The sequence below is a fragment of the Bremia lactucae genome, linkage group LG7 (assembly GCF_004359215.1).
Source record: "Bremia lactucae strain SF5 linkage group LG7, whole genome shotgun sequence".
NCBI classification, from domain to species: domain Eukaryota; phylum Oomycota; class Peronosporomycetes; order Peronosporales; family Peronosporaceae; genus Bremia; species Bremia lactucae.
In genome coordinates, this window is record NC_090616.1 from 1,855,694 (window position 1) to 1,882,307 (window position 26,614).

The 26,614-nt window shown below is 46.2% G+C and overlaps 2 protein-coding genes across 2 annotated transcripts; one reads left to right on the top strand and one right to left on the bottom strand.

The window, feature by feature from the left end:
* Positions 1-194: 194 nt before the first annotated feature.
* Positions 195-1,007, bottom strand: CCR75_009246 (uncharacterized protein; the record flags this gene model as incomplete). The annotated part of the gene is made up of 1 exon (XM_067967288.1): positions 195-1,007. The coding sequence occupies one exon, from the start codon at positions 1,005-1,007 to the stop codon at positions 195-197; it is 813 nt and encodes a 270-aa protein (XP_067817408.1).
* An 18,099-nt stretch (positions 1,008-19,106) lies between these two features.
* Positions 19,107-19,951, top strand: CCR75_009247 (uncharacterized protein; the record flags this gene model as incomplete). Its single annotated transcript, XM_067967289.1, has 3 exons — positions 19,107-19,339; positions 19,464-19,626; positions 19,706-19,951. The coding sequence occupies 3 exons, from the start codon at positions 19,107-19,109 to the stop codon at positions 19,949-19,951; spliced, it is 642 nt and encodes a 213-aa protein (XP_067817409.1).
* Positions 19,952-26,614: the final 6,663 nt, after the last annotated feature.

Sequence of the window (26,614 nt, forward strand, 5' to 3'; positions counted from 1 at the left end):
TACCTATTTATGGATAAGAATTCAGGAAATTACTATATAAAGTAATTTCCTCCAAATATTACCTACCTTTTAGATAATATTAATTAACAACCTTTTAGTGTTAATTTCATGTAACGATACGCCCCGTTACAGTTACAGCATTTGTCTCGGCTAGCAAAGCTTTTTAGTCGTGAATTTCATCTTTCTTACGTAAATCAACAACCGTGATACCTCGCAGAAATAGCGTAGAACCACTCGACATGCCCCACTCGTTGGTTCTCACTCACATCTGAAGCAGTGTGAAGTGGACTTGTACTGAAACAGTACAAGTCGCAGTGCCCCGTTACATACATGACCACTTTGCCATGACAGCCTTTAACTGCGCGCACTAATGCGTCATTTTTTAGAGTAGCTCTATAGTGATCAAGAAACTCCCTCTCTCTGGCAAATTCCACCGCAAATTTAACCACACTGAATTGCCCATTTGCCGCTCCTTCATCTAGGGCCCGCCACGTCAATTTGAACATTCTCTCGTGTGCTTCATCATCTTCGTCCGAGCCAACCGATTGTGATATAAAGGTTTGAACGATTTCTAAATGTCCATTTGTCGATGCAACAGCTACGACGACCTTTTGATAAAAAAAGATTCTGTCATTTATTTCATGAATTTCAAATTGACTCAATTCATCTTCGTCATCGCTGCTGTCGTCATATTCGCTTCTTTCTGCTCGTATTCGTGCTTGTTCACGTTCAAGAATATCGTGCATCAAACGGTGGATCACGTCTACATGGCCACTAGCAGCCGCACTTGCAATGGCATCCACTAGCTCAATATTGTACGACTGTAGGAGGTGCTCGAACCACTCGACACTGTTATTTGCCGCAGCTTTGATTAAAGCGTTCTCGGGCGCCATCAACAAGTCATCAATTAATTTCATTACGTGCTCTAGCGATGATATTTCTGCTGGCAAGTGTGTCGCAAGAATTCTCGTAAGCTTGGAAACAAATTCCAGTTGACTCATTGCCATTAAATTGCAAGGTGATGGATGAACAGGATATGATGAGAGGAAAATTAATTGCCGAGAAAGGTGCTAGCTACGTAGCAATAAACTTTGATTTTTTAGCGGTATTTATCAGATAGCTAACTGTATAAGGAATCTGCGGAAAAGAGTACAGCCAGAATACTTTATAATCACGTTAAACATCAATGTTATTTGCCAGAATTACTGAAGCTTTTAGAATTCTTCGTTCGTTTAAAGGTCTTTTTAATAAGTCTAAGCATTTCAACATCCTTGGCTAGAAATAGCTGAGAAAGATAAACTTACTTTTCCGCCGCACAAAACTGGAGCTTAAAGCTTCCGAATCCGGACATTAGCAATCTGCAAGTATTCAAGAGCCTGGAATGTAGCTCGACATAAAAAACTTCTAGAATCTTTAATAAAATGAAGTTTCGATTGGTACTTCTATTTTTTATCTGCACCGTTAAGGCAGATGGCAATTTATAACCAAGCTCAGCGATCTGTAAAAAATAGAATTTTTTTTTAAGCACTTTACGATAAAAAGTCAAACAACGAAAGAGCATCAAGTGACATTCTTAGCGATGTAAAAGTATATAAAAATAATATTTTATTCAAAGGCGATGCGTAGGTGCTAGTCAACTCGCTCTTGTATATTGCTTTGTTTTGTGTGTGTATTGAAAATATATATTGTAATATGGTTATGGAAGTGATTTCTTCGCCGATTTTACTGCGTATTTGATAAGTGTCCCCAGAAGAGCTATTACCTTCATGACAAGGCTTTTAAAAGAGATTGGCACGAAGGGGTGTACCTTGAAAAGGGTCCCCATCGTGGATTTTAATGAGGCTTACGGTGTACTTCGAAAGCAGAGCTCTCAGAAGTTTCAACGACATCTACTCATTGAAATTGCAAAAGATTTTCGCATTCGCCATCGAAAACTACCTGTCCGGACAATCGCACCATGGATGAAACAGCGATGCAACGTACGGACAATATGCAGAAGTTTTTCACTTTGAAGCAATGACGCACGAGCATTACAGTACATGGTCCAGTGACAGAGGTGATGTAACGGGGCACCTTTCACGGTATTGATAAGTACACGTCAACCTTGCACTGATTACAGTGAAGGAGAGGTGCTTCGAAACTTAACGTACACATATGTACACAGGGAGGTTTCTACGAAGCTAAGGGTATTTAGCTTGTAAGGAGGTTTACCTTGACTCAAAATGTATGAGCAAAATTTTAGCTGGCAACATCGATCCGTACAGATGCCTGTCACTTGTTCATCAGATGGCACTCTGATGAACGTCTTGGAGCGTCCACAAGCGTGTGGATGTACTACGAATGAGTTCGATGGCATCACTGTGGTACGACTGCTCAAGCTTACAGTGTGATTACTAATCACACTGTGGAGTCAGCTGCCGGCGGCTGTGCGAATGCACAGGCAGCGCCGAATGTCCACGACTCGAATAAGTCGAGTGGATTGAGACATGAACATACTCGTAGCGGGCGACATTCAAGGAAGATACCGGTTGTCTAAAATGGACAACACGATGATCTAAGATCGAGGAGAGAGTCGACCGTAGAGGACCCGACTGTGATAGCGCAATCACAGTCGGAAGACGTTGAGGGAATAAGTCCCCACATATTTGAGAAGAAATTTCCTCAAATAGTTAAGGCTCAAGTGACTAGACTTCAGCATCTTGATCCCTCGGCAGCCTGTGGATAAATCCCAGGAAGAAATCGAACCATTGACTGTCTTGGTTAATGACAGATCAAAAGTAGGCACTTATACTCTTGATCTGTATGCGCCTCCGAAGTTTACTTCGGAGATAACTCAATTACCAACTCTAGCACCCAAGCGGTTCTTGAGAGATCTGCATAGTGATAGAATTAAGCAGATTTGCGTACTCGTCACAGAGAACGAATACGTAACAAATATACGATCAGCGGTAACTTTTGCTGTGAACGAACGGGCTCTCAGCAGCTCATCGGTGGACGAAAGTTGAGTGTCCTCGATGTGAAGACTCGGATTGAGAAATATACTACTCTATCCTGGCAGTCACTTAAGACAAATCCTTTATATGAGGATTTGAATGAATTCAGGGATGTATTCCCTGAAACAGTTCCATGCGAGTTGCTTAAGGATAAGGCACTTGACATTAAATCGAGCTCAAACAGGGCTCGAAGTACTGTGTCATGAAGCAGTGGCCACTGCCTCGTGAACAAGTACTTGCGATCGATAAATTCTTTATCGATCAATTAAAAGCGGGCCATGGAAGAGAGTCAACCTCCACACGTAGCTCTCCGACCTTCTGTGTACGAAAGGCCACAAGAGGATGTCGGATAGTGCACGCATTCGATAAAATGAATGCTGCAACGGTACCGTCTCAAACGCCGATACCTAGAAAAGACGTAATCATAGATAGTATGTCTAAGAGTTCCATCTTTTCTTCTATGGATCTGATAAATGGATTTTATCAGATCCTTATGCGTGAACGGGACATCCCGTACCCAGCAGTGAACACTTCTAGTGGGATGCTCTGGGAATGTTTAATAATGCCACAGGCGCTTTGTAACGCCCCTGCAACAGTCGACAGATACGTAACAAATCTGCTGAGACCTGCGCGAGAATTCGCGCCCGGTTATTTTGACGATGTATTTGTCTCTAGCCGGCCATGGACGGAAAGACGGACGTGGAAGTTCATAAAACTCAAGTTTGTCAGGTTCTTAGACATATCCGAAAGCATAAGTTGCATGCAAACCTCAAGAAGTGTATATTCGCTGCAAACGAAATACCACTTCTTGAGTGCATCGTCGGTAAACACGGCGTGCGCCCTGATTCCGAAACGATTAAGACAATTATCGACTGGTCATTTCCAGTCGATGTCAAGAGACTTATAAAGTTCCTTTAGCGGCGTACTTGCACAAGTAATCCCGCATTTAAGCCAAGATGACAGTTTATCTGCTCTCATCTCTTGAAAAAAGACGAGAAATGGCTATGAACGCTGGTTTTCAGTGTTCGTTTTAGGGTATCAAGCAAAGCTTGATACAATCGCCCATCCTGGCGATCAGATCATGACAAACAATTCCATGTGGTGTGTGACGCCAGCGATTTCGCAATCGGCTGTGTGATAATGCAATACGATACAGACGGCGCGGAGCTTGTAGTCTGTTACCAATCGCGTTAAGCTGCAACCAGCTGAGCGCAATTACCCAGTGCATGACAAGGAACACCTTGCCATGAAATATGCACTGGCTAAATATAGGGTCTATATCTTGGGAGATATACCGTCCATCGTATATACGGCATGCGTCATCACGGATGGTCGTAACAGCCACATCTCTCGCAAAATTGGCGAGGTGGCTACCCTTCTTCGCAGAGTAAAATTCCTCAGTGGAACATGAATCAGGACAACTTAAAAAATCGTCGCTGATGCGTTATTACGCCGACCCGATTTCGAGTTGGCTGCGCACATTAATAGTGGAGATAATACCACTGTTGCAACACTCTTTTCAAGTGTTCCGTCATCAACCTTGTTTGATGACATAAAGAAAGCCTTCGTAAAGGGTAAGGACCTTCTGCGTTTATTGGATCATCTGATGAATCCATCCGATGAATCTTTTACGGATTTACCTGCTATATATCGATCGTCATCCGATCGATACACAACATGCAACGGCTTATTGTACTACACAGCCGCCGTTGCCGGCGACATTCCACAAGTCGTCGTCCCAACTCACAATGATTTGCGCTTGCGCATCATGTATGAGTGTCATGATGCACCAACAAGTGGGCATCGTGGACGTGAAAACAAATATCTCTATGTCGCGACTTCAATTGGCCCCGCAAGCATCAGTTCGTGCTTGCGAGCGTATTAACGGGTGAAGCCTAGCCCTTCATCCCGTGCACCTCTCCAACCTCTACCTCTTCCGGCAGAGTGTTGGCAGTCCGTATCTATGGACTTCGGCTTCGGATTTACCGCAGACAATCACGAAAACAATGAAATCCTTGTTTTTGAAGACAGATTCAGAAAGATGGTACATCTTACTGCAGTAACAGAGTCGATCACGAATCCGGGCTGTGCCTGTGTCTTTATCGACACGGTATTCAAACTCCATGAGTTACCCCGTGAATTGGTCTCGGATAGAGAACCAAGATTCACGGCGGAGTTCTGGCAATCCGTGTTCCAATCTCTCGATACACGGGTGACTATGTCAACTTCTGATCACCCAGAAACGGACGGTCAAACAGAACTCGTAAGTCGCGTCCTCGAAGAGATACTTCGAGGTTACGTTCAATCGTATCCGAATTAGAGCGAGTTTTTACCGATGATCGAATTCGCCATCAATAATTCGGTTCTTGCGTCTACAACGCATACACCGTTCTTCGTGAATGGCTTACGCCATCCTCGCATACCCACCCAATTAGAGGGATCCTCAAGTTTAAGGGGTGGACTCGCACGAGCAAACCCATTTCTGGCTCATGCTCATCACGCGTCGAAAATAACAACGACGCGAGTGATGTCGATGTCGAAAAATCGACATCGAAAATGAGAATGATCTCATGGCAGTACGCACAAAGCGTACTGAAAAAGACAAAACAAATGAGTCAGCAGAAGAATTTCTGCTAACTCGAGAATCAATAATCCGTTTCGTTCAGGATTCCATTGCTAACGCAGTGGACCGACAGAAACGGAATGCAGACAAACATGGAAGAGCAAATGTTCATTCATTTAAAATTAATGATCTAGTGCTACTCTCTACGGTAAACTTACCTAAGCGATTAGTCACTAATGTGGGTAGCAGTAAACTACTACCCAAGTTCATTGGTCCTTTCCGTGTACTGCATCGCAGAGGCAATGCGTACACAATAGAATTGCCACGTAGGATGCGAACGCATCCTACGTTTTACGTTGGTCGGCTCCGCCCGTACCATCAGTACGCGGCTTCTTCCGAGGACGGATTTGACCACCCTTTTCAAGAATCCCCAAAAGATTCTTGTGATCGCGAACCAGGTTCTCATGTTGAACCTGAAGTTTCTCATGCCGGTTCCGAATATCCTCGAAACTACGATGAGCTGACGACAGCTCATCGCGAACAGCATGATATTTCCGGTCGTACTCCAACATTGAGTACGCACTCTCCGAACGGTTTTCCAACCGTTCGATATAGTGAGCCTGCATCGTCTGCTCCAACGAGTGACGCTTACCGCGCTCGTGTTCAAGACCGTCCTCCAATACATGGAGGTAGCGGTCGCGTTTGTCGACTTCGACCCTTGATCCGACACACGGTTCGGATCTATTTTTACCTCCTCCACCACAACCATTGGTCGATTTCCGCGGTGGCCAACGATTCCTTGTGGAACGTATTCAAAACCACCGTGATGTGAAGGGGCAGCGAATGAGTTATCTGGTTAACTAGCGCGGTTATTCACCTTCGCATGACAGATGGGGGCCTCGTTCCCAGCTGGTTATTGACGTTGAGGGCCTCGTCTGTTAGTATAACGAGACTCATCAGATGGATTAGAGGGTCCATTGAAAAACGCGCGCCCCTGGCGCGTGTAAATCTATTGCAAAAAACGTCAATCGCATCGGCATCTCAATAGAGATGCGAGCCCTTCCCCAGGGGGAAGAAAGGGAGTATTCATCTCCTTTCACTCGTTTCGTATTGTCGACACAACATGGACACGGGTCGCCCTACGTGAGGCATGGAAGTCCTGCCTCACGAGACGACCGGTGCAATTTTAAACCTTGCACCGGTTGGATTCGTTTCTCAAACTTAACGCGAATTGCGTTAGGACTTTGAAGCCGCATCCAATGTCTTTGACATTGGAAAAAAACGCGCTTCAGGCTTGCATTAACGAGATTTTATCTCGCTTGTTGTTGCCACTATACCATCGATGCTTAAGAAAACCATCGAGGTAAAAATCTTCCTTAGCGCAAAAGTTCTTCGCGCTGGGATCCAGGCCATGTAGCTTTGCCGCAATAAATAAAGGATATTAATTGTGAGGAGTTGTCTCTCCAGACAAGTTACTGACTAGCCGTTCGGGTAAAGCCACGGCTTTTTCTCAGGGTAAGACGAGACATTTTATTGTATGTACTCGGACACGGACCATGCGTCATTACGCACGGCCCTAAACAGTCCACACCTCTCGCAAAGAATGGCGAGGTGGCTATCCTTCTTTACGGAGAATAATTTCTTCGTAGAATATAAACTAGAACGACTTAATGTCGTCGCTAATGCGTTATCACGCTGACCCGATTTCGAGCCGGCTGTGCACTCGAGCAGTGAAAATAATCCCACTGTTGCAACACTCATTACAAGTGTTCCATCATCACCTCTGTTTGATGACATAAAAAAGCCTACACAGAAGATAAAGACCTTCTCCATTTAATCGATCATCTCATGAATTCATTTAATAAATCTTTTAAAGATTTACCGGCTTTATACCGATTGTCGTCCGATCGATACACAACCCGCAACGACTTACTGTACTACATAGCCGTTGCCAACGACATTCCACGTGTTGTCGTCCCTACTCACAATGATTTGCGCTAGCGCATCATGTATGAGTGTCACGATGCACCAACAAGTGGGCATCGTGGACATGAAAAAACTTGTCTCACAGTAAGTCGCGACTTTTACTGGTCCCGTTAGTATCACTTCGTGCGCAGGTACTTTCGTGCTTGCGAGGTATGTCGACGGATGAAGCCTAGCCCTTCATCTTTTGCACCTTTCAAAACTTTCCCACTTCCGGCAGAATGTTGGCAGTCCATATCTATGGACTTCGTCTTCGGATTTCATGAAGCCGTCACAAAAATAATGGAATCCTTGTTTTTGTAAACAGATATAGCAAGATGGTACATCTTGTTGCAGTACCAGAACTGATCCTGGCTCCGGGTTGTGCCCGTTCTTTATCGACACGATATTCAAACTGCACTGTTTACCCGTGAACTGGTCTCGGATAGAGATTTACGGTTCACGACGGAGTTTTAACAATCCGTGATCCGATCTTGCGGAACTCGGCTGACTATGTCAACTTCTAATCATTCAGAGACGGATGTCCAGACGCAACTCGCAAATCGCGACCTTGAAGAGATACTTCGAGGTTACGTCCAATCGTGTCCGAAAATTGGAGCGAGTTTTTACCGATGGTCGAATTCGCCATCAATAATTAGGTGCATGCGTCTACAAAGCATACACCGTTCTTCGTGAATGGCTTACGCCATCCACGCATACCCACCCATTTAGAAGGATCCTCTAGTTTAAGAGGGCTCGCAGGAGCAAAACCAATTCTGGCTCATGCTCATCACGCGTCGAAAATAACAACGACGCGAGTGATGTCGATGTCGAAGAAAACGACATCGAAAATGAGAGTGATCTCATGGCAGTACGCACTAAGCGTACTGAAAATGACAAAATAAATGAGTTAGCAGAAGAGTTTCCTCTAACTCAAGAATCAATTATCCGTTTCAATCAGGATTCCATTGCTAACGCAGTGGACCGACAGAAACGGAATACAGACAAACATAGAAGAGCAAATGTTCATTCATTTAAAATTAATGATCTAGTGCTAATCTCTACGGTAAACTTATCTAAGCGATTAGTCACTAATGTGGGTAGCAGTAAACTACTACCCAAGTTCATTGGGCCTTTCCGTGTACTGCATCGAAGAGGCAATGCGTACACAATAGAATTGCCACGTAGGATGCGAACGCATCCTACGTTTTACGTTGGTCGGCTCCGCCCGTACCATCAGTACGCGGCTTCTTCCGAGGACGGATGTGACCACCCTTTTCAAGAATCCCCAAAAGATTCTTGTGATCGCGAACCAGGTTCTCATGTTGAACCTGAAGTTTCTCATGCTTGTTCCGAAGATCCTCGAAACTACGATGAGCTGACAACAGCTCATCGTGAACAGCATGATAGTTCCGCTCGTACTCCAACAAGGAGTACGCACCCTTCGAACGGTCTTCCAACCGCTCGATATGGTGATTCTGCACCATCTGTTCCAACGAGCGACGCTTACCGCGCTCGTGTTCAAGACCCTCCTCCAAATCATGGAGGAAGTGATCCATTTTGTCGATCTTCGACATTAGATCCGACATACAGTTCGGATCTAATTTCCCCTCCTCCACCACAACCATTGGTGGATTTCCACGGTGGTCAACGTTTCCTTGTGGAACGTATCCAGAGCCACCGTGATGTGAAGGGGCAGCGAACGAGTTATCTTGTTCGCTGGCGAGGTTATCCACCTTCGCATGACAGCTGGGAACCTCGTTCCCAGCTGATTGTTGACGTTGAGGGCCTCGTCCGTCAGTATGACGAGACCCACCCGATGGCTCAGAAGGCCCATCGGAAAACACGCGCCCTTGGCGCTTGTAAATCGATTGCAAAACGTCAATCGCGTCACGCATCTCAATAGAGATGCGAGCCCTTCCCCAGGGCGAAGAAAGGGAATAGACATCCCCTTTTACCCTCTTCGAGTTGTCTACACAACACGGACAGGGATCACCCCACGTGAGGCATGGAAGTCCAGCCTCACGTGACAACCGATGCAGTTTATACTTTGCACCTGTTGGAGTTCTTTTCTCAAACATAACGCGATTCGCGTTAAGTTTTGAAGCCAAGCTTCGCGTCCAATGTCTTTTACATTGCGAATGAACGCACTCCAAGCTTGCATAAGCGAGACTTTATCTCGCTTATTATTGCCACTAAACCATCGATGCTTAAGAAAAGCATCACGATAAAATCTTCTTCAGCGCGAAAGTTCTTCGCGCTGGGATCATGGCCATGTAGCTTTGTCGCAATAAATAAAGGATCTTTATTGTGAGGAGTAGACTCTCGGAGAAGCTACTGACTAGCCGCAAGAGGAGACATTTTATTGTCTGCATGGAACCCACTGAAGCAGGGGTACCACAAGAACTTCTTTTACGATAGCTTACGCCATCGTCATCACCACGCACAGGAATAAGTGCCGGTGACCGCACGGAAGACGGTGCTGGCGATGGGAAATCACCCTCATTGTCTGAACCAAAGATGCTATAGCGAATGCTGTTATAGTGGCAACAAAAAGCGAGATAAAAGCTTGTTGATGCAAGCCCGGAACGCGTTTATTTGCAATGTCAAAGACATTGGACGCGAAGCCTGGCAAAAAACTTTATGCGATTCGCATTTAATTTGAAAAACGAACTTCAACCGGTGTAAGGTTCTAACTGCATCGGTTGTCTCGTGAGGCAGGACTTCCATGCCTCACTTGGAGTGATACCTTTCCGTATTGTGTCGACAACATGAAGCGAGTAAAAACGGATGTTTATTTCCTTACTTCGCCCTAAGGAAGGGCTCGCATCTTTTCGAGATGCGCGATGCGGTTGACGTTTTGCAATCGATTTACAAGTGCCAGGGGCGGGTGTTTTTCGATAGACCTTCTGATCCATCGGGTGGGTCTCGTCATACTGACGGACGAGGCCCTCAACGTCAACAACCAGCTAGGAACGATTCCCAGCTGTCATGCGGAAGTGGATAACCCTGCCAGCGAACCAGATAACTCGTTCACTGTCCCTTCACATCACTGTGTTTTACGATGCGTTCCACAGGGAAACTTTGACCACCGCGGGAATTTAGCGATGGTTTTGGTGGGGGTAGAGAGAATTAGATTCGACCTTTGTGTCGGATTTAGAGTCGAAGATCGACAAACTCGACCACTACCTCCATTTATTGGAGGAGTTTCTTGATCACGAGCGCGGTAAGCGTCATTCGTTGAAACAGACGGTGAAAGCTAAAAGCTCACCGTATCGAAAGGTTATTGCGAGCGTATCTTTCTAGATATCTCGCGTAACGGATGACGCAAGTCGAGTGCGTGCTCAATGCTGGTACGAACAGAAGTATCACATTCTTTGTGACCCGCTATCGTCAGCTCATCGCGAATTCGAGGATCTTCGGACTCGGCATGAGAATCTCCAGATTCAACATGAGAGTCTGATTCGTGATCACAAGAATATTTTGGGATTCTTGAAAGAGGTGGTCAGATCCGTCCGCGGAAGAAACTGCGTACTGATGGTACGGGTGGACCAGACCAACTTAAAACGTACGATGCGTTTGTATCCGTCATGGCAATTCTATTCTGTACGCATTGCCTCTGCGATGCAGTACACGGAATGACCCAATGAACTTGAGTAGTAGTTTACTTCTATCCACAATAGTGACTAATCGCTTAGGTAAGTTTACCGTAGACAGTATTACTAGATCATTAATTTTAGATGAAAGAACATTTGCTCTTCCATGTTTGTCTGCGTTCTATTTCTGCGGGTTCACTGCGTTAGCAATGTAATAATCCTGTCCGAAACGGACTATCGATTCTCAAGCCAGCAGATATTCCTGTGCTGACTCATTTGTTTTGCCTTTTTCAGTGAGCTTTGTGCGCAATGCCATGATATATTTCTCTTGTTCGATGTCGATCACTTCGACATCGACATTATTCGCGTCATCGGTACTATCGACGCGTGATGAGCATGAGCCAGAGCTATTTTTCACTCACGAGTCTGAACCGACGTAAGTAAGGCAGCCGCGAGTAGGTGGGCGAGATCGCCACTCCTATCGGGCACCACCTGCACTGATGGATGCGGGTGGGAATCAACGCTTTCTTGTTGAAAGGTTAATTGCCCAATGCTTCGTGAGGCAAAGGTGTCAGGTCCTCGTTCAATAAAAAGGTTTCCAAAAGAGTTTTGACTCTTGGGAACCGACCGATACCCTACGTATGGATGTGCCCGGCTTGGTGGCTGCCTATGAAAAGGAGCACCAGCTGAGGCCACTTCGCTAGTCTCAAATGGACTAGCACAAGAAGCGTTGTGAGAAGAAACAGGGGTACAGTACCGCCCATGATTTCTTTCACACGCAAACGGGAAAAATTAATTCGCTGCGACCGCTGTTTCATCGCATCGGAATGCGGATGAATACGGCGCAGGAATTTCGCCTCGTATTGGTCGGGCGTTTCATTTGAGCGCAACACGACCGGGATCGGGAAAATACGCCCAAGCGATTTTCCCTGAGCCCTCCATGATTGAAAGACGCCATAATATTACGTGCGTCTACAAGAGCGCGCTCTAGAAGCGACGCTCTTGGCCCGTTTAAACGAGGCCATTTAGATGGAGGGAGCATCTTTGGAATGCCACCCGTCACGTAGCCACGTTCTAAACGACTGGCTTGTGACACAGACTTAGCACGTTCACGTGTCGTCGGCGGAGCTTTAGGCTCCGAATCCTCTATGTCAGAACCATTATGGATTATGGTCTGAGCATAAGGCGTTGTGGTTATACGGAGAAGCGGCTGCGCCTTTATGGGCAGCGCCTTCATTACCTGTCGCTTCGCTGTCCAGCGCAGACGACGAGATAGCATTCGTAAGTGCTGCTGTCTCCATGTTGTGAGCCATGAGAGAAGTTTGGATGGGAAATAATGCGCCATCATCCTTCCATGAGCTCGTTGTCCGCATCACTACTATGAGGTGACGGCAACGGTGTCGACTCATTGTAGTCGACAATGAGCGACGGATCATCATCCTCACATTTAAAGTGGGATGGAACCTTTAGCCCTGTTAACGCGACAGCAGCAGTAGCTGTCGGCGTTTCAGCTAAGGCATTTGACGCGGCCGGCGAATTAACGCGGCGCGTGCGCTTAGTTTGAGGTTGAGTGGGCGTCTTTGCAGACGACCCACCAACGTGGCCCCTTTTAGGAGGCATCTTTGGCACCGTGTATATAAACACAGGTCGCTAGAGTGATTGAGTGAAAAGCGGCGCGTAAAGCTGCCCGCAGTTCCTCTCTCCTCTTTGACGAATAAAAAAAGTAAATTCGTTCTGAAGGGATGGTGAAACTGGGTAAAGTTATCCTGATGTTAAACAGTCCCCGTTAAGTACACTTGGTGTACTTTAGGGGATGGTCATTTACTAAATTATAGTAATTAGACCTAACACTCGGGAGTGGTGCACATTTGTGACCAACCCTTGTGTATGAGATGCACATGGGTTCATTCACATTAGGAGGGATGACAGCTAGCGTCATCCGTTACGCGAGGTATCTAGAAAGATACGCTCGCAATACATATTAAGTGTTATCTATAGAGATGACATTTTTATTGGTAAAAATAGATATTTATATTTAATATGATCAAATATAAATCGGTCTGAGAAATACTTCCTACTTGATAAGTGCGCACGGGGAGCCGGATTGCCGCTCCCGTGACGACACTGAATCGTACTTAGTGTGTTGGGTGAGGTCGCTTGCGCGCCCACCACAACTACCTCACTGCACGCAAGAGAAGCTGGTTAAACCTCTTCCTCGCTGTACTAGATCGAACTCATATTGTCCTCCAAGACGACATGTGTTAGGAGATCCAGAAACCATGGACCTTTCTTACTTCGAAAGCGACAGACCTCCCTTTTCGAGCAATAAGCGATTGCAGAAATGCCATCGCTGCCAAAAATTAGGACACTACGCTCATGAGTGTAGTGTTCCACGCCCAGCACCGAAAGGTACTGATCGTAATTTTGGATCGTATGCCAAAAAGGGCAACGGTCGCTGGTCCGACGTTGTTGCGAAATCGCAACAGCGAGGCGGACCGCCAAAATCGGTCGAGGTCAGTAGGGGCGCAACGCCCTACTGATCCAGCAACCTCAAGAGAATTTGCAAATCTCTTGACAAAAGTTGCTCCAGACATCGATCCGTAAATATGTCTGTTAAGTTTTCATCAGATGGCTATCTTATGAGCGTTCTGGAGCGTCCACAAGCGTGTGGATGTAACTACGACTGAGTGCGATGGCCTCACTTGTGGTACGGTCGTTAGCACGACTGCACAAGATCACAGTGGGATTATAAAATCGCACTATGGTGCCATCTGCCGGCGGCTGTGAGAATGCACAGGCAGCGCCGAATGTCCACCACTCGAATAAGTCAAGAAGATTGAGACATGAATATACGCCTAGCGAGCGACATTCAAGTAATATACCGATTGTCAAAAAGGGCCAACACGATGATTCAAGGTCAAGAAGAGAGTCGGTCGTAGAGGAACCGACTGTGATAGCGCAATCACAGTCGGAGGGCGTTGACGGAATAAGTCCCCACGTTCTTGAGAAATTTTTTTCCTCAAATAGTTAATGCTGAAGTGACTAGACTTCAGCATCCCGAGGGATTAATCCCTCAGCAGCCTGTGGATAAATTCCACGATGAAACCGAGACATTGTATGTCTTGATTAATGACGGATCAAGAGTAGGCGCTTATACTCTTGATCTGTATGCGCCTCCAAAGTTAACTTCGGAGATAACTCAATTAAAAACCCTGGAACCCAAACGGTTCTTGAGAGATCTGCAGGGTGGTAAAATCAAGCAGATCTGCGTACTCGTCACAGAGGACGAATAAGTATCCGATACGCGGTCAGCGGTAACTTTTTGCAAAGAACGAACGAATTCTCAGCAGCTCATCGATGGACGAAAGTGTCCTCGATGTGAAGACTCGGAATGAGAGATATACTACTCAATCCTGGAAGTCACTTAAGACAAGCCCTTTACAAGGATTTAATTGAATTCAGGGATGTATTCCCTGAAACAGTTTCATGCGAGTTGCCTGAGGATAAAGGCACTCGACATGAGATCAAGCTCAAACCGGGCTCGATGTATTGTGTCATGAAACAGTGGCCACTGCCTCGTGAACAAGTACTTGCGATCGATAAATTCTTTATCAATCTATTAAAAGCGGGCCATGTGAGGGAGTCAACCTCCCTACATAGCTCTTCGACCTTCTGTGTGCGAAAGGCCACAGGAGTGTGGCGGATGGTGCACGCATTCAACAAACTGAATGCTGCAACAGTACCGGCTCAAACGCCGATACCTAGAAAAGACGTAATCATAGATGGTATGTCTAAGAGTACGATCTTTTCGTCTATGGATCTGATGGATGGGTTCTATCAAATCCTTATGCGTGAACGGGACATCCCGTACACAGCAGTAAGCACTCCCATTGGGATGCTCTGGGAGTGGCTAGTGATGCCTCAGGGGCTTAGTAACGCCCCTGCAACATTCAACAGATGCGTAACAAATCTGTTGAGACCGGTGCGAGAATTCGCACCGAGTTATTTTGACGATGTATTCGTCCATAGCCCGGCCATGAACGGAAAGACGGACGTGGAAGCTCATGAAACTCACATTCATCAGGTTCTTATACTTATCCGAAAGCATAAGCTGTACGCAAATCTCAAGAAGTGTATATTCGCTGGAAGCGTAATAGCACTCTGTGGGTCATCGTCAAAAAACATGGCGTGCGCCCTGATCCCGAAAAGATCAAGGCAATTACTGACTGGTCAGTTCTAGTCGATGTCAAGAGACTTATAAAGTTCCTTTAGCGGCGTACTTGCACAAGTAATCCCGCATTTAAGCCAAGATGACAGTTTATCTGCTCTCATCTCTTGAAAAAAGACGAGAAATGGCTATGAACGCTGGTTTTCAGTGTTCGTTTTAGGGTATCAAGCAAAGCTTGATACAATCGCCCATCCTGGCGATCAGATCATGACAAACAATTCCATGTGGTGTGTGACGCCAGCGATTTCGCAATCGGCTGTGTGTTAATGCAATACGATACAGACGGCGCGGAGCTTGTAGTCTGTTACCAATCGCGTTAAGCTGCAACCAGCTGAGCGCAATTACCCAGTGCATGACAAGGAGCACCTTGCCATGAAATATGCACTGGCTAAATATAGGGTCTATATCTTGGGAGATATACCGTTCATCGTATATACGGCATGCGTCATCACGGATGGTCGTAACAGCCACATCTCTCGCAAAATTGGCGAGGTGGCTACCCTTCTTCGCAGAGTAAAATTCCTCAGTGGAACATGAATCAGGACAACTTAAAAAATCGTCGCTGATGCGTTATTACGCCGACCCGATTTCGAGCCGGCTGCGCACATTAACAGTGGAGATAATACCACTGTTGCAACACTCTTTTCAAGTGTTCCGTCATCAACCTTGTTTGATGACATAAAGAAAGCCTTCGTAAAGGGTAAGGACCTTCTGCGTTTATTGGATCATCTGATGAATCCATCCGATGAATCTTTTACGGATTTACCTGCTATATATCGATCGTCATCCGATCGATACACAACATGCAACGGCTTATTGTACTACACAGCCGCCGTTGCCGGCGACACTTCCACAAGTCGTCGTCCCAACTCACAATGATTTGCGCTTGCGCATCATGTATGAGTGTCATGATGCACCAACAAGTGGGCATCGTGGACGTGAAAAAAATTATCTCTATGTCGCGACTTCAATTGGCCCCGCAAGCATCAGTTCGTGCTTGCGAGCGTATTAACGGGTGAAGCCTAGCCCTTCATCCCGTGCACCTCTCCAACCTCTACCTCTTCCGGCAGAGTGTTGGCAGTCCGTATCTATGGACTTCGGCTTCGGATTTACCGCAGACAATCACGAAAACAATGAAATCCTTGTTTTTGAAGACAGATTCAGAAAGATGGTACATCTTACTGCAGTAACAGAGTCGATCACGAATCCGGGCTGTGCCTGTGTCTTTATCGACACGGTATTCAAACTCCATGAGTTAGCCCGTGAATTGGTCTCGGATAGAGAACCAAGATTCACGGCGGAGTTCTGGCAATCCGTGTTCCAATCTCTCGATACACGGGTGACTATGTCAACTTCTGATCACCCAGAAACGGACGGTCAAACAGAACTCGTAAGTCGCGTCCTCGAAGAGATACTTCGAGGTTACGTTCAATCGTATCCGAATTAGAGCGAGTTTTTACCGATGATCGAATTCGCCATCAATAATTCGGTTCTTGCGTCTACAACGCATACACCGTTCTTCGTGAATGGCTTACGCCATCCTCGCATACCCACCCAATTAGAGGGATCCTCAAGTTTAAGGGGGTGGACTCGCACGGGCAAACCCATTTCTGGCTCATGCTCATCACGCGTCGAAAATAACAACGACGCGAGTGATGTCGATGTCGAAGAAATCGACATCGAAGATGAGAATGATCTCATGGCAGTACGCACAAAGCGTACTGAAAAAGACAAAACAAATGAGTCAGCAGAAGAAATTGTGCTAACTCGAGAATCAATAATCCGTTTTGTTCAGGATTCCGTTGCTAACGCAGTGGACCGACAGAAACGGAATGCAGACAAACATGGAAGAGGAAATGTTCATTCATTCAAAATTAATGATCATGTGCTACTCTCTACGGTAAACCTACCTAAGCGATTAGTCACTAATGTGGGTAGCAGTAATCTACTACCCAAGTTCATTGGGCCTTTCCGTGTACTGCATCGCAGAGGCAATGCGTACACAATAGAATTGCCACGTAGGATGCGAACGCATTTTACGTTTTACGTTGGTCGGCTCCGCCCGTACCATCAGTACCCGGCTTCTTCCGAGGACGGATCTGCCCCCCCCCTTTTTCAAGAATCCCTAAGAGATTCTTGTGGTCACGAACCAAATTCTCATGCTGAATCTGGAGATTCTCATTTTGGGTCCGAAGATCCTCGAAACCGCGATGAGCTGACGACAGCTCATCACGAAGGGCGTGATAATTCCGTTCGTACTCCAACATGGAGTACGCACTCTTCGAACGGTCTTCCAACCGTTCGATATGACAAGCCTGCACCGTCTGCTCTAACGGACACTTGGCAAATTTACACTTTGGCTCTGTTTCAACAAGTTGTAATATTCATAGAACTAATTAACGTCGGCTCACACCGCACGTAAGAGATTGTAATCAGTGATAGCTCTGTTATACCATATACTGGTGTGTTCGACGGCTCTTTGGACTACTAGGGATAATTCTAAACCCTCCTCTTATATTCGCCACCGTTTTGCGCAATAGTGCGATGTGAACGATAGTTGTTACCCGAAAAAAAGTTTTGTGTCGCATTGTGACGATAAGTTTTTAGTACTGTGTTATCTGTGCCAAACGCTGGGTTTGAGGTGGCACTGGACATATTAAAACATGCAAACCATAGGCGTGGCCTATCTCGTTCAGCGCGCTGTAACGGTCGAACATCATAGCCTAAGGCGACCGACGTAGAAATCAGGATGAAGTCTTATCTTTGACGACGCTGTAGCGTTTCCGCACGCTTTGATCCTGGGAACCAATGCATAGTGGTAGCTACTTAATGTTGTCTCTGCATGTGCAGGAAGTCCGGTATACTGCGCAACTAACAAGCATCAAATTTTAATGAAAGCATGGTTGCTCATCGGAGCGGCGCTTATTGCTCTCGTGATCAAGTCCCTCCTCCAAATCATGGAGAAAGCGATCGAGTTTGTCGATCTTCGACTCTAGCTCCGACACATTGGTAGGATCTAATTTTACCTTCCCCGCCACAACCATTGGTGGATTCCCACGGTGGTCGACATTTCCTTGTTAAACGTATCCAAAATCACCGTGATGTGAAGGGGCAGCGAATGAGTTATCCTGTTCGCTGGCTCGGTTATCCACCTTCACTTGACAGCTGAAAGCCTCATTCCCAGCTGGTTGTTGTCGTTAAGGGCCTCGTCCGCAGTATGACGAGACCCATCCGATGAATAAGAAGGTCCATCAGAAAACACTCGCCCCTGGCGCTCTTAAATCGAGTGCAAAACGTCTATCGCATCGCGCATCTCGATAGAGATGCGAGCCCTTCCCCAGGGCGAAGAAAGGGAATAGACATCCCCTTTTACCCTCTTCGAGTTGTCTACACAACACGGACAGGGTCACTCCACGTGAGAAATGGAAGCCCAGCCACACGTAACAACCGATGCAATCTCGCTTGTTGTTGCCACTAAACCATCGTTGCATGAGAAAATCATCGAGATGAAAATCTTCCTCAGCGCGAAAGCTCTTCGCGCTGGAATCAAGGCCATGAAGCTTTGTCGCAAAGCCGTTACAACCGGGTCACCCCGGCGAATGCTCATCGAACCTTAAGGAATCGCTGACTCTGGCGTTCTCGATGACCGCGCCCACGTACTGGTGAAGACAGCGACTCGTGCATGGATGAACAAGGCGGATGATGAATCAAGGCCGGTGATGTCACTGGAGGAGAAGGCGTTGGTGGCCAGGATGAAAAAAAAAATGATGGGTGGCATCGTCCTCCAGACACTGCCAGGGTTCCTGGTGTGTACGCACTCACAGATTACGCGTATAGCAATGCTCGATTTTTTGAAAGCGTACCTGGAAGGGAAGGTGATTGCGATCGCTTCTCCGTACGTGCGCATGCCTCAGCACATCGTTGAGAAAACGTTGCTACTCCAGCTATTGGAATGCTGTGAGGTGCAAACGGAGTCAGATGTCATGAGTCGAGATCTGTTCAAGGGTGCCAAGCGAATAAGTTACGCCGCCAAAACGAGGCGACTGGCTTTCAATACATCGGATCAAGCGGCTGTGCGAGTTGGCACGCGAAAACAATTCTTTTGCAATTCTGTTTCGCAGTAAGTGTCTTCAGCTGTCGTATCTGGCTACTATGGAGCGCGACGACATTACTGCTCCCTCGCTACCAGCTACGGCAAACGGGTCGATACCTATTGCACTATCAAGTTCGTATTTTCATCAATGGAGTGGCGGCAAGCACGGTGCAAGCTATTTTTGGCGTCCAGTGTGTCATGTGCGGTCATATTCGTGTCGCGTGGATACTCACAAGGCTTGAGGCATAATATTTCAGCTTTTTGTGGCAGCTTTCGACATGGTGTCATGTCCCCAATAACTCAAGCTGGTTGTGCACATCGCAACTCCGACACGGAGATCTTTCTTTCCCAGATTTCGTCACTTTCAACGCGTTCCCTGTTCTACCTGCTGCTCGCCATATCACTCGAGTGCTAAGTGTGGCGGACGAGACTACAGGCACTGTTCAAGTTCAGCATCACCGCGAGTTCACAGGTTATCCAATAGCTCCTCTTCACGTCAGTGGGTTGACGTTTTAGACGCTTGGACGTTGCCGGTCGCATGCAGCATGTCTCTGGCCTGGCGCATACTTTGCTGGCGACCACGGCGAAGTTGAAGGCGAATAGCAACAAGGCCCTTCTGTGAAGTACGGTCTCGCATGCACCTCCTCGTGCTGGGCAATCGTCCGTTTCTTTCGCGTCTCCTCATTACAGTCTCTGTCTATTGAAATTCTTAGTTGACATTTCTATATGAGAAGTCGGAGCTTATCTATTGAAATTCTTTGTTGACATTTCGATATGAGAAGTCGAAGCTTATCTATTGAAATTCTTAGTTGACATTTCTATATGAGAAGTCGGAGCTTATCTATTGGAATTCTTAGTTGACATTCTTGTAGCGGAGCTACCTTGCTCTTAAAATCAGCGGATTATTGAATCTAGTGCCAAGCACTCGGAATGTTAATTTTCAGAATTTACCCGTGAATTGGGGGTCCCGATCCGAGCCAATTGCCTTTGGCGAACCGTTTTGTTGAAACACGCGATCAATAAACAGCCTCGAATAACCTTTGCCACCAATGGAATCCGGCACAGCCGCTAAGTAAGCCATTCTGCTCAATCGGTCAACGAAGACCACGATGCCGGAGTTACCGGTCGATGGTAGGCCGAAAACAAAATCCATACTTATAAACTCTTGACAACCGATGGGTACGGGCAGACTGGCCAATGGCGTAGAAGCATGCACCGAGGGTTCAACCCGTAGGCAAGTTTCGCATATGCGAACGTAAAGACTCATTTATAAAGTTTTGGCCACCAATAAATCTGGCTTACAGAGCCGTAGGTCTTTCTTTTACGAGATAACCACCAAGAACAGTGTCATGTGCCTCATAAAAAATTCAGTACTTCAAATACTCATCATGAGGTACAAGGACACGCGGAGGATCCGCAGTGTCCGTGCAATAAAGCAAAAGGTTGTTATCGATAAAAAATCGATGTAACCTTGTACGCAAAAGAGCCGGCAATTGAATACCTGAATCAGAGTTCTTTAGACCTCGTAGAAGAGCTGCAGACTGTTCATCCTTGGCGTGGGTCGAACGGATTAACTCAGTAATAAATGACATTATAGTCGTTGATTATAATTCGACCTGCGTGATAACGCATCGGCCAAAGCATTCTGCTTGCTAGGCTTATACTTCACCTCGAAAATGTATTCCACGAATAAGGATAGCCTTCGGGCCATTATCTGTGAGAGATGGGGCGACTTAGTCGCAGTGCGTAATGATGTGTGATCTGTACATATCACAAACATCTTAGAGCCGAGCAGATGAACTCTGAATTTGACGAGAGCATACTTCACAGCAAGTAACTCTTTGTCGTAAGCTGGGTAGTTATTTTCCGCAGCTTTAAGCTGTCTTGACTGGAACGCACCAACACGTTCACGCATATCAACGTCTGTTTGTTACAGAGCAATGCAATTGAAAAAATCTGATGCGTCACAGACGACACTGAAAGGCCAATTTGGATTTGGCAGTGCCAGGATCGGGGCGTGGATAAGACTATCCTGAACGGCTTGAAAAGCATTATGTTCTGTGCTAGTCCAGCACCATTCTGTATCCTTTTTAAGGAGATTAGATAATGGCTTAGCCATATCAGCGTAATTTTCGCTATATTTGTGTAAATAATTGGCGAGACCCAACCACTTACGCAAATCCTTTGATTTTTAGAAACCGGCGTTTCTACCATGGCTATTTCCTTAGCAGGATCCGGTCTAAGGCCTCGCTTTTCAATAAAGCATCCTAAGAAAGGAATTTCGTCTGCGCCAAACGTGCAATTAGATGCATTGGCGGCATACAATTTGTTTGTGCGCATACACTCGAGCACTGCTCGCAAATGGTCTAAATGGTATTTCATATCCGACCGACCCTGCTCCGCACGTCTATGGACAGAAATGTCATCGAAATAAGTCTTTGCATAACCTCGATGAGGGCGGAACAGTTGCGTCACTAGACGTTTAAATGTTGCCGGGGCGTTGATGAGCCCTTGTTGCATAACCAACTAATCCCATAGCATATTGCTTGGCGTGCCAACCGCTGCAAGCGGGATATCGCTAGCTCGCATGAGCAGTTAAGAGTAACTATTAACAAAGTCAAGTGTACTATACATTGTACATCCTACCATATTGTTCTGAAGAACATCCTTTCTAGGAATGGGGGTTTGTGCTGGTATAGTGACAGCATTAAGCTTATTAGAAGCATGTACAGTGCGCCATTTACCACTTGGCTATTTGACACAAAATGTCGGTGTCGAATGGGGAGATTTGCTCTCTCTTACCATTCCAGCCTCGTGCTTAGCACGGAAGAAATCGTCAATGACGTCACACTGCTCCCTTGGATTAGGTCATTGTCTTGTGACACAGTATTTGGTTCCCGGAACCAAGTCAATTTCATGACTAACACCTCTATCCGGAGGTAAAAAAAAAAACAGATGGCGGATTATTACATACCACATCTTGGAATTCCTTAATTAAGGAATGAAAGGGATCCGTAGGATCTTTAAGGATCGATGACCCACTTCGCGCACTAAGTGCAGCTTTTGTGTCATCCAGGACAGCTTCGTCGTGAAGTGACGTTGAGTTTAACTCAACCATTGGTCGAATGACCACCATTTCAGAAAAGTCACCAGCTTTTAAGGCTCGACCGCACTCATCAATAGACATTTTGTCTAGCTCTAAAAAGAGCATGTCACGAGGGGATTGCCGCAAGGCAAACTTCCCCTCAATGTTACCGGTTGCGCCATTTACAAGCGTGTATACTTGCTCACTCATATCACTTTGTGTGGGTATACACGCTTCGTGTCCATCCTGTCTTGGAGTGGAGACAATACGCCTCCTAGAGGCCGGGACATTCGCGTCCTTGGATTTTCCAACCTGTGTTGATTCTATAAGACATGGTGTCTAATTTGATATCCGACAAGGAGTTAGGTAACTCAACTTATTTATCTAGCGAGCATTTACATGTCACTTCACGTGCATTAGAAGAATTTGACCCAAAATGCCTTGGGGAACAGCCAATAGTGTCATTATTGACACTCAGTATGGTGCCACCTCGGCCGACCACGCTAGGTGGACTTAGACGTGCCACTCCACGAATCTCAGGGATATTGCACCCTTGAGGTCCTGGCGAACCGCCAGCAGTGTCACTACTGACACTCAGTATGATGCCACCTCGGCCGACCAAACTCGGTGGACTAAGACGTGCCACTCCACGTATCTCAAGGATATCGCACCCTTGAGGTCCTGGCTAACCGCCAACAGTGTCACTACTGACACTCAGTACGATGCCACCTCGGCCGACCAAACTCGGTGGACTAAGACGTGCCACTATACGTATCTCAGGGACATTGCACCCTTGATGATTCGGCGTTAGGCCAACAATGCTTTCAGCATTCAATGAATCGTTATTACAACGAGTGTCACTCTATGGAGTACGTGCCGTTTCACTTCTTTCTGCTGAGTCGGCTCAGAATTTATGTTTTTAATATTAAAGTTTATTAACTCAGACATTCCAATGTCAAAAACACTGACATACTCATTTAATGTTCCGCGCCAATAGCGCTTTTGTTGCCTTGCAAAGATGAGATAACACCAAAGCTTTGCAAGGAACATTGCGCGTGGCGCCTAAGGTCTTAGACCTCCATTCGATACATAGCTCATGGTGTTCTAGCCGGGCCATACCAAAGATGACATCATATCTCGAATCCAAATCAAGGACGAGACAGCGTTCCATACTGTCAAAGTCCAGAAAATTTATACCTAAGTTCAATGGAACTTTGGGAACAGTAACACGAGTCCCAGTCGCTAAGCGAACAGTAATTGTATCACCTTTATGCGCTTAAAGCGCCTCAACGTATTGTTGACTTCTTTAAATGGAATGGCGTCGAGCATAATTGCAAGACGCTCCTGAGTCAATTATAATAGACCACATATTATCAAAGCCCTTTACAGTCGCTTGAGCGACTAGCAAGCCAGACTTGAACTCTCGCCCCTAGCCATTAAGCACCGAGCTAAATTGAGGCTAGGTTCTGTTTATTCTCACCTCCTAGAGGTTCAACAGGACCTAGGTCTTCCCCAGAAGGGCGCCGCCCCGCACCTACTGGGTGTCGACATTTTCCTGCACCGTACGAGATCTCTGGTATAGGTCGGAGTTGGAGCTCTTTCGAGCTTTTCGCGAATTTCGTAGGGGGTAGGCCGGACGTAAATGTTTCGTGCTTCCCCACATATAACATCTACAGATAGTCTTATGCTGCCTCTTCTCCTTCCTCAACGAGGCTCAAATTTATGGGTTCCGCTTTATTAGACAGAACCCATGTGCTCGAAGAGCTTGTTCGGTTAATAGTCGCTCTCACGCGAGCAGACTTAAAGTCGAACTCGGCGCGTAGCGCTATGGCAACTGCCTTTTCAAAAGTAGCAGGATGAGATCAAAATAATTCCCTCCGGATAACGCCCTCATTGATATCCCCCATAAAGATGGGTACTACAATTGCTTCTTGCACCGGGTCTTGATGCATAGATGCAATGAGAGTTCATAATTCCTGGACAAAGTCTCCTAGGTTCTTTTACCCTGTTGAGTCGCTAGGAGCCGTGCTCGCATGCGAAAAGCCTGATCAGGCGGTACAAATATGCTGGATATTTGCTGTTTCAGCAAATCACATTGAGGAAAAGCGTCGTTTATGGACGTGCTGCACGATAGTGCCCCCTCCATGGCTCTACCTCCAAGTTTGGAAATGGCCATAGCCACCTTTTGCCGTTTCTGTTAAGAACTAGGCGAAATCAATGGACATTTCCATATGCTTCATCCAAAAAGGAAGATTTTCTCCCTCTTTTCCCTCAAATATCTTCACATTACAGCTAGAGGGCGAGCCCTCGGCTCTGAGTCAGGTACAGAGATGTACCGGTTTGGCATAGATGCCGCTAAGTGGTCCCGTACCTGACCGATCAGAGAGGCTTCGCACCGCATGAAGGCTTCAAGCCTTGCATGTAGGACCTCTGGTCCCTGGGAAACAATAAATTTCTCGTGCTCAAACCCAAAGAAGGATTTGTGCTGGTCATAAACGGCGTGTTGCGCTTCTGACAATTCTGGAACCTCTTCCATTTTCGTGAGAAATTGGCCTTGTAAAGACTTAGGTGTAGATTGACTACGGGTGCTACCAGGTGTAGCGAAGCTACCTCGCTGCTAAAGTCAGAGGAAGACTTCAGACTCAGAGAGTCACTTAGTTCTATTGAACTAATGGGTTTAATAAATCAGGGAGTCGTACAAGCTATTAAAGCTTAAATAATCTTAGTTCAAGGAATTCAGGGGTTCGTAGAACCAAGTGGCAACTAGTGCCCAAGAGGATATACCTTAGAAAGGCTTTAATCTCTTACAGATCGCAAGCCTTAGAAAGGCACTTAACGCTTCAAGATGAAAAGGGAAAAGCACTTAATTGATTATTTAGATCTAAGAACCTTACCCTAGCTAATTTAAAATAGATTTTGGCTGCCAGATTTTTATCTGGCGGCGACCACATTTGTTACCCATAATAAATGGGATTTAAGTAACTGACTATTTTAAAATTAGATAAAAGGGTATTTACCCATAAAGTAAATGTACCACAACAACGGTTCTCCATTCGATGTGTGCTTCATTACACACAAACTGTCGAGGGATTGATCCCTCGCGATGTTGAAGTCTAGTCACTTCAGCACTCCTCAAGTACGTGAAGAATTATTCCCCAAACGTCTTCCGACTGTGATTGCGCTATCATAGTCGGGTCCTCTACGGTCGACTCTCTACTCTACCAAGGATCATCGTGTTGCTCCTTTTGGACAACAAAATTATTCCTTGAATGTCGCCGGCTAGGCGTACATTCATGTTTCAATCTAATCAACTTATTTAAGTGGTAGACCTTCGGCGCTGCCTACGCATTCGCACAGCCGCCGGCAGCTGACTCCACAGTGTGATTAGTAATCACACTGTGATCTTGTGCAATCGTACTAGCGACCGCACTACAAGCGAGGCCACCGCACTTATCATAGTTCATCCACATGCTTGTGGATGCTCCAAGACGTTCATCAGGTGGCGTTCTGATTAACGGGTGGCAGGCATCTTTACGGATCGATGCTGCCAGCTGATTCTTGGCTCATAGTTTCGAAGCCAAGGTAAACCTAGGATGACATCAAATTTGTCCATCCAAATCCAGTACGATGAATTCATTATCGTACTGTAATTATTTTAACGTGTAGTGAAATTTCTCTACGCGTTTCATTACTGTTATTGATGCGCCTGTCGCTAGACGCACCGTCATCCTCGTTGAAGTGATGTCGCGCTCAATATATTTGAGCCTACGACCCTCTAGCGACTGGCGACAAATAAAGTTATTCGACGCCTCACAGTCCACTAGGGCTCTAAGTGCCCAATTTTTGTCACGTTGAACTTCAAGGTGATGAGGATACCCCATCGCCAGGTGCAGAGACACATAGTGATTGTGTGTCTGGAACAACTTTAGTCAAGAGATTTGCAAATTCTCTTGAGATTGCTGGATCAGTAGGGCGTTGCGCCCCTACTGACCCCGACCGTTTTTTTGGCGTTGTTGCGATTCGCAAGAACGCCGGATTCGCGACCGTTGTCCTTTTTGGCGTTCTGTCCATAGTTATGTTTGTACTTCTCGGTA